The 9378-nt window shown below is 41.6% G+C and overlaps 1 protein-coding gene across 1 annotated transcript in view; it reads left to right on the top strand.

The window, feature by feature from the left end:
* The first annotated feature begins 341 nt into the window (after positions 1 to 341).
* Positions 342 to 9378, top strand: part of C17H3orf70 (chromosome 17 C3orf70 homolog) — a 50923-nt gene continuing 41886 nt past the window's right edge. The window contains exon 1 of the mRNA XM_019735833.3: positions 342 to 1235. Coding sequence (XP_019591392.1) covers positions 1040 to 1235 — 196 coding nt within the window. The 5' untranslated portion in view covers positions 342 to 1039. The remainder of the gene's footprint in view (positions 1236 to 9378) is intronic.

Raw genomic sequence — 9378 nt, 5'->3', positions numbered from 1 at the left:
TGCACACATCACATACACACCAAACTACACACACACACGCAACACATTTTACATACTAGTCCGCTCCATACACCACAAATGCATAACACACACACACACACACACACACACACACACACACACCACAGCACCGCACTCAGCTTGGTTACTTTCCCACTCATCAAGGCCTGGGCTGCAGCCCCAGCCGAGTCCCGCGCGAGACGCGGGTTTATCCGCAGGCGGGCCAAGGCTGGCGGCTTTGGTCCCTGACAGGCGCCCCAGGGGCCCGGCTCGCGGCGGGAGGCCCGTCCTCCGTGAGCGCGCACATGTGGGAACGTATCCTCGCTTCCAAGGGGTTCTGTGCCCAGACATCCTGGGAGGTGTGTACGAGGGAAGTGTGAGGCGCGTGTGGGGAGAGGCTGTGTGCGTGAGAAAACCTCACTCGCAGATGCGCAGGGACCAGCCCACTGACCAGTCGGGTGGGCGTGTCCTCGGTGCGCACAGCCTTCCTTGGAGTGTGGACGAGTGTGTCAGTCCTCGAGACGACCCAGCTTGGAGGGAAGTGTGCGTGTAAACTGGTGTGCGCGTGAAAACCAAGGGGCTGAGGCGTGTGTCGGTTCATAACGGCCCTCCGTGGGTTGGGGTTAGTCTCCAAGGAATGAGTGAGTGTGTGGCAGGGACTCTGTGAGACAGACGGGGACGCCGACGACCGCGATCCCGCGCCGGGTGTGCGTTCAGAAGCCCCGCTTGCCGACGGACGAGCAGCGGTTGCCCCGGTCGCCCGCCCGCGCGTGCGCGTGGGGCGCGTGTGCGCGCCGCGGCAGAGGGAAGAAGGGAGGGGGGCGGCGGCAGGCCCAGCCCCCCGGTCGCAGCGCCTGGGGCGGCTCCTCTGCGAGCCTGGGACCGCCGCTTGCCCGCCGCCGCCGCCACCGCCGCCACGCGCTGGCGTGATTCCCGGTCCGCGCCGCGCCCTCCCGCGTCGGCAGCCGACTCGGCTTCCTGCCGGCCCGGACGCCGCTTCTACCGATCTCCCGGTCTCGGCTCCGCGGAGGGAGAGGAAATGAGTGCGGCAGCATCGCCCGCGCCCGAGCGGGGTTGGAAGAGCGAGAAAGTGGACGAGGCTCAGGCCCTGGCGCGGAGTTGCGCTGCCCGCAGACCCGACTTCCAGCCGTGCGACGGGCTCTCCATCTGTGCCACGCACAGCCATGGCAAGTGCTTCAAGCTGCACTGGTGCTGTCACTTAGGATGGTGTCACTGTAAGTCTCTCCGCTTTACGCCGCGGTCCGGGGGCGCCCGCGGGGCCGTCCTGGGTCACGGCTGGGACTCTGCAGCCGCGGGGGCTCCGGGCTGGCCGGGGCGGCTCTGCCGCAGGCCGGGGCCGCCCTGGGCTCCGGGCGGGCGGGAGTTGCCCTCACGCGGGACAACTCGGGTTGGCGCTGCCTTGGCAACGAGATGAAATCCCGAGGGTAGCCTAGCTTTAGCCACTTCTACAAAAGGGGATCTCCTCATCCCAGGAAAACTGCAATCTTTTTCTTTTCAAACCGAAACGACCAGGCAGTGTGTTGAGAAATGGTCGAGAGCCTTCAGAGTTGATGACAACCGGAGAAGCCTTTCTTCAGGGCTACTGGTTAAAAATGCTCCTCTTTCTTTCTCACTTTTGTCTTTCCGGGCGGCTATTTAAAAGAAAGAGCCCTTGGAAATCGAATCGTGGCCCATTTATTGCATCCAAATTGAGAAAGTGCTAAAGTGTGAGGGACTGCTTCTAAGAAGTTAATATTAACAGTTTGGAAGGGTAAACTCCTTAAAACCCAGCTGCAGCATATAGAGCCAAAATCTGAGACTGTTTTAAAATTACAAAGTAAAATAATGAAAGTAAGCTTAAATAATCTTAAACCAATTTATAAAAGCCAGAAGTAAATGGTCTAGGCCTTTTCTCTATGTTATCCTGCCTGTGATTTTTAAAATGGATTAAACTTAAGTAGCCATTTAATCAGAATTCCACAATTTGGTTAGTTCATGGTTGGCCTGCTGTGTCTGATGAATCATTTCTTATTAGAAATATAATACAAACTTAGTTTCTACATAACCCTTATAATAGAGGGTTTTGGAATGCTTATTTAGGACACAAATTCTCGAAGTGATCTTGTGTTAAAATTTTTTCCTTGTTTGTTTGAAAAAATGGCTCCCAACAAGAGATGCAGTAGATAATAAATCCTTATTTACATTAAATTAGCATAATATTTTTAATTGAAATTATGACTTAAATGATTGAAAATTCTTACATTGTCTTTACAAATATGTGGCATATTGAACAGTATTGATTTTGTGTGTGTGTGTGTTCTGTGTGCTAATGGGTCAGTTTTTTCCTATAGCTCTTTATTCCTATTGCTCTTGAATCCATTCCCAGTTATAAAGCATCGCTTCTGTGTGGGACACGGTACAAAGTTGGAAGTAACAACTGTAGGAAACCTGTGATGCTGAAGTACACACATAAGATGATTGGGGAGAGTCCGTTTCCTGGGGAACTGTAGAGTCATAATGTAGGATGTGAGGAACATTAAAGATGGTCCAGTTCAGTGCCTGTCTTATTTCAGCAGTCTCCCTTCTAAGTACACCATTAGTAATTCCAAGCTTGCAGTCTTCTCAGACAGCTTCTTCATTAGACAGCTTTGACACTTAGAATACTACTGTCCCTTATATGGAGTTGAAATTGGTTACTTTCTAACTTCTTTCTTGGTCCTGTTTCTACCTTAAGAAATACTCAAATTCTTATTTAGGGTATAGCTATTTCAACTCTTCAAATATATACATGAGTTTCTCTGGGACATTGATGATCTTCTCTCTGTATCCCCAGCTATTGTCACAATGTACTGAAGTAGGTTTGAAATTCATGATTGTTGAATGACTGAATGAAGGTAGCCATCATTTTCCTCTGAAGGCATCATTTTATCCTATTTATAAGAATCTGTTTTCTTTATCTTTCCTTTTATAGAATAGTATCCAGGCTCCTAAGCATTCTGGTTATTCTGTTCTGAATGTGTGCCAGTATGGTTAAGATCCTTTGAAGACTATGACCCCTAGGAGGGTACTGCTGTCTCCCATTGTTGAGATTGTACTACTTACTGCTGCAGCTAGCGTTACATTAGCTTTTCTGAGATCCACATCTTATTGAGCTCGCTGCTGTCAGATTGAACTAAGCTTGTGGTCAGTTAAAGCCCTTAAGCCCCTTGGTGTTTTATGCGTGTGTCAATTAAGTCACAGAGCTTGCCCATTTCACAGTTATATGTAGAGTGCCAAAAAAATATATACACATCTTAAGAAAGTAATATTGTATTAAAATTGTAATACTCAATATATACCAATAACAAAAAATGAATACAAGTCACGTTTGACTTCTGCAATTACAAGAGGTGCTCAAAGTGGTTACCATCAGCATCCAGACATTTCTGATTACAGCAAACTATTGCTTGAGCAACGCTGACCATTCTTAAAATGTGTATACATTTTTTGGGTACCCCTGATGTATTTGGATACAGATATTGTATGAGCTCTTAGATATTTTTCCTTATTATGTTTCATTTTATTAGAATTAGCTGATTTTTCTGGCTTATCAGTGTGTTTTTAGATCCCGGCTCTTTCATAATATATATTATGAGCCCCCTGGTTTCATGTCAACTGCACATTGGATGCCAACAGTAGTATACTAACCTTTTACATCTTCATTAAAGTTATTGATAAAATTGTTGAATAGTAGAAGGTCACACACAGAGTGAGTCCTGAAGCTTGCCAATAGAACTGCCATTCAGGTGGATAGCAATTCATTAATGGGCACTTGTTATGGTTGTTCATACAATACCTAGCCACACAATTGTACTGTTAACCATTTTACATTTGTCTTATCCATATGGATATAATGGAAACCCGGTCAAATACCTTGTTGAAATCCTACCAACGTACTATTTTTACTGCTTTTTGACGTATGATCTATATATAAACACACTCCCTTAAAAAAAGAAGGAAATCAGATTAGTTTGGTATAACTCAAGACAGTTTCACAAATGCTTATCATTTTCTTTTCTAAGTGATTGGAAGCTATTTTTTTAAATTAAATTTATTGGGTGACATTGGTTAATAGAGTTATATAGGTTTCAAGTGTACAGTTCTATAAAACGTCTTCTATATATTGCATTGTGTATTCACCACCCGAAGTCAAGTCTCCTTCCATCACCATATATTTGACCCCCTTTACCCTCTTCTACCTCCCCACTTACCCTGTGGTAACCACTAAACTGTTGTCTGTGTCTATGAGTTTTTGCTTGTTTATTAGTCTTGTTTATTGCTTTCAGTTTTATACCCTACAAATGAATGAAATCGCATGGTTCTCAACTTTTTCTGTCTGACTTATATCGCTTAGCATGATAATCTCAAGATCCATCCATGTTGTTGCAAATGGCAGTATTTCATCTTTTCTGAAGGTAGAAAGAATGGATGCCCAGTATAGGTGAAGAGACTGTAATGTAGCATCTTGCTGCTCTAAATGAAGCACATTGTGAATGTGATCACTGAATCACTGCCGCCAGGGAAGGAAGCATGAAGACTCGGAGGGCTGCCAAAGACTGGGAAAGAGAAAATAAACGTAGGTCTGATTTTTTTTTAATGGAAAGAGCTGCCAACAATAATCCAGTATACTTGATGTCAATCTTTTTCTAAATTCAGATTATTAATATTATTAATTGTTAATATTAATTATTAATATTATTAACAACAGTACAATATTATTCATATAATCTGAATTCAGATTGTTAATATTAATAATAATAGTACAATATTAATAAAACCTGAATTTAGAAAAAGATTGATATCAAGTATACTAGATATTTAGAAGTAAACTAAATATAGAATACGTAGAAGGAATAAGATATTAAAAAATCAGACCTATGTTTATTTGCTCTTTCCCGGTCTTTGGCAGCCCTCCAAGTCTCCATGCTTCCTCCACTGGCAGCGATTCAGTGATCACATTCACAATGCGCTTCATTTAGAGCAGCAAGATGCTACATTACAGTCTCCTCACCTATACTAGGCATCATTCTTTTTACTCTTTTTTAAGCCAAAATATCACTTTTCTTGAAAAGAAGCAGAGTTAAAATATTTGAGAAGTTCTCCATGCTTTTTGGTATTCATGAGCATTACATCAGTCCTAAGCAGAGTTCCTTTAATTAAGTCAAACATGTTTTGAGCACCTTCTCTTTATGAGACATTATCATGGAAACTGGGAATGCAAATATGAATACAGCTGGATCCTGTCCTTTAAGCAGAGTATAAGGGCATGATTCATGCCTGTTTGTTTGTTTACTTATGTTTGCAATCTCATGTTTTTAATAAAAGGAATTAAAAAGTCTGTGTAGGTCTCTAGGAATCAGGTTTGCAGAGACTCTCCAGAAGGAACTGAGTAGGCTTAAAAGCAGGATTTCATCTAGAAGTAGGAACAGGTGTAGTGGGATACAGAACTTGAGCATGCAGGCACCGTGTTCTCGGACTTCCTGGGCTCTGGTGGAGGGACGGCAACTTGAGAGGCTCCAGAGACACACAGGAAAGACTGAACTGTATGGCCTCAGGGCGAGGGCTAGAGAGACAGAGGCCACTATCCTGTGCAGAGCCCGACCCACATGCAACCCACAAGAGGGCACCATCCTTCCTGTGCTGAACGCACCCTCATAGCTGTATTTATTTTTATATTTTTTTAAAATCACAAATAATATTGGTGGGAAAACTATCAGCTTGTTAACCAAATCTGAAAATGTTAAAATGAGAAGACTACCTTGGTGCTTAGAGAGGAAATTCAGAACAAATAAAGGAAGTTCAGTTTTATATGGTTGATGTTAAACTTGTGAAATTCACAATGAAATAGAAAAGGCTGAAAATATATACATGTTCATAAAAGACATATAAAACATGTATATATTCATAGATTCAGTGCTTGATGGATTATTAAAGGAAATAATTAGTGTATTTGTGTAATGACAGATTTTGAGTACCATGTCTGGTAGGGAAACGAAAATATATTTTGTCATTAGATTAGATAGATTATTGGACAATAAACTATGGCCCTCCCTGAATCTGCAAGTTTGTTTTTTCCCCAGTAAGGAGTGATACTGGGTTGAGTTAATGAGTGAAGGAGTCCAAGAGGAGTTTGAGAGGGAGAAAGACACAGCTTGGCCAGTGAAGAGGGATTGGAAAGAATAAGTCATATGCAGATATTGTAAAGAAGATTTTTGTGGCTGGGGTAGATAGAATATTTAGAAGGAATACGATATTAGATTGTTGATATGCAAGAGAGTGATGAACAGGAAAAGTGGGAAAGTCTGGAGTTTCATTTGGTAGAAATCTTGACATCATAGTGATAACATGGGCAGTAGGAGAATGAAATCAGCAAGGGAGATTATTTTGGTATTAGTATAAAAAGTAGGTTGAAATTCATGCAAGAATATCCATATAATGGAAGTTGGAATAGATTAGATTTGGAGGGGGTAGAATAGGAAGGCAATAAAGGATAATTCCTAGATTTCTAGAATTCCATGTTATGCAACTTGGGTAGACGGTGGTGCCATTCATTCAGTATCACTAACAACAAAATCCTGGAGAAGAATTAGGTTTGGTTGATCATGGATCATGAATCTAGGAAGACCCTGAATCCAGTTTTGGATCTATTGAGTTTAAGTCACCTTGTCATAACCTGGTGATGTCAGTAGGCAGTTGGCGGTAGGGATCTAGAACTCAGAGGTGAGGTCTGCACCACAGATAATATGGAAGTCATTTACCCATTTATAGATTGCAGTTGTAGCCATCGTGAACCATGAGCTCGCCAAGGAAGAGACTATAATATGAGAAGTAAAGAAAACCCTTAGGTTTTCCCTTTAGAAACTACTATTTAGAGTCTGGTAGAGGAGGATGAGCTGGCAGTAGAGTCTAAGAAGAGAGGGCCAGAGAAGAAAAACCTGGAAAATAGGGTATTGCAGATGCCAAGGGAAGTGAGTGTTTTAAGAAAAGAGTATGAAGATGAAATCAGTTTTCTGCAGGTTATTTCTTAGATATTGGTGAAATATACAAACAGTAATTTTATTACTGAAGAAGAGGGCGAAAGTAATCTACTGTTGCTTAGTCCTGCAACAGTAACTTCAGGAATATACTTAATTGCAGTATTAGTCAAAGCTATTTGAGAGTGGATTTTTCAAGGTAGGAAGAGGAGAATAGAATGCCAGGAGCTAAGAATTAGGACACAGAGATAGTAAATATTTATTGACTAATTACTTTGTGCCAGAATAAGCTTATTATGCTAAGCACTTAATAGGCAATTATGTCATTATGTCCGTTTTACAGTTGAGGAAAAAGGCTTAGAGAAGTTAAGTAACTTTTCCCTGGGCACATAGCTAGTAAGGAGTAGAGCCTGGATTTGGATCCAGGCCTGTCCGATTCTAGAACCTGGCCTCTCGACCACCATAGATACTATAGAGCAATTTAAAATCAATGAACAAAATCAGCAGTTTTTTGGCTCCACTAAAACCGATGATGGGGAATGTTTTTAAGAAATGTGTGGCAAATTTTATCAATAGCAATAGTGAAATACAAAAGAATGAGAACTGTAAAGAGTTCTCATTCTTTATGGGTTGGAGAAATTCAAGAGTTAAGGAAGAGAAATTGATTAGAAGGTGATGGGGGTATGTGGGGGTGGGGGGGGCTACATGGTGTGATGTAGATGCCACCAGCAGAACTCAGAATTGGCTTAATAAAATGATGTAATAGATAAGCTCAGTTTTCTGCAGACGACATCTTAAGAGATGTCTATCTCTTTCAGGTTGAAAGCAGGAAGAGTGGGACTTGATGTAGTCTAATCACTGATATTAACATATCTAAAGAAGGACTGTCACAGCAGAAGGTGGATGGGCAGCATAGAAATATAGAAAAATGGGAGTTGGAGAGGCAGAATTTGGAAGTCTTTTTGGGGGACCGTTCAGAGAAAGTGGTACACTACCCAGAGATTTAAATGTCTGGTACTTATGACTGAGCTGTCCCAGCAAGTAGCTTTATAATTTGGCTTTCCATTTATAGATTTCCTATAGGAAGAGAGGGAGCCGATTAGAGAATTTAACTGTCAGGACCTTAGGCCAAATATACTACTTCTCTTTGTTAGTATATTAGCATTGTGGTTTTTGTGTTATTCTCCTCTGTTTTCCTGCTTCTACACAGCTCTGGGGAAACGCACAAAATCAAGTTCTGACTTCCCCAGGGTAATGCCAGCTGGGTTTTCTAAGGCAAATCTCAATCACGTCAATACAGTAGCTACAGAAAATGTATTCAAGAAGTTTACAGTGAAAACTAGCAAAAAAAGAGAAAGAAATTGGAGTGGCAGTTTGGTTGGATGGAAGAGTCAGCTGAAGCTTTTTGTTTTTTCTGAGGATGAGGGTTCTTACCATGTGTGTGGCTAAAGGAAGAGGATTCAGATGTTGGGGGGGCAAGTGTGAGATCAAGTTCTGAGTGAGTTTCTTCAAAGCTTTTCCAGAGATAGAAGAGAGCTGATGGCTGTGTTTCCATTCAAGCGGTGCTTCAATTGTGGGTGTACATCGACTTCCACAATGAGAATACACAGGATGCTTAATGTACAGGCACAGTTGTAACCGTGCATGTGTCAGCTCGTTGGAACCTCACAACGACCTTGTGAGGCACGTCCTGTTATTATCCTTATTTTTCAGATTAGGGAAGTTGCCAAAGGTCACACCTAGTAGTTGCTCTGGCCACATATGGTAAATGTGTATCAGAATCTTACAAACCAACGGGCGACCAGGACTCTGGCTTTCTTGGTTCTATTCATGGTTCAATGAGGATGATTTCAGCTGTTTTAAATTCTTTTTGGAACAAGCAGGATTTAAGTCAATACTGTGTTTCCCCCAAAATAAGACCTGGCTGGACCATGAGCTCTAATATATCTTTTGGAGCAAAAATTAATATAAGACCCAGTCTTATTTTAATATAAGACCGGGTATAACATAACATAACATAACATAACATAACATAACATAACATAACATAACATAACATAACATAACATAACATAACATAACATAACATAACATAACATAACATAACATAACATCACCGGGTATAATATAATATAATATAATACCGGGTCTTACATTAAGTTTTGCTCCAAAAGTCGCATTAGAGCAGATAGTCCAGCTAGGTCTTATTTTCGGGGAAACACGGTAAGTAAAATCAGAATGGTTTCTTATTTTAAGAGAAGGGCAACAATATGCATTATAAACATTTTTGAAGTGGTTGTGAACTCGATAAAACTGTGCTTTTAAAAACATTTAATAATGTATCTGTATAATATGAAGCTTTAGT

Source organism: Rhinolophus sinicus, chromosome 17, assembly GCF_057876585.1.
Source record: "Rhinolophus sinicus isolate RSI-liver-muscle chromosome 17, RSI-T2T, whole genome shotgun sequence".
In the NCBI taxonomy this organism is placed as follows: domain Eukaryota; kingdom Metazoa; phylum Chordata; class Mammalia; order Chiroptera; family Rhinolophidae; genus Rhinolophus; species Rhinolophus sinicus.
This window is presented reverse-complemented; position numbering and strand designations above follow the sequence as displayed.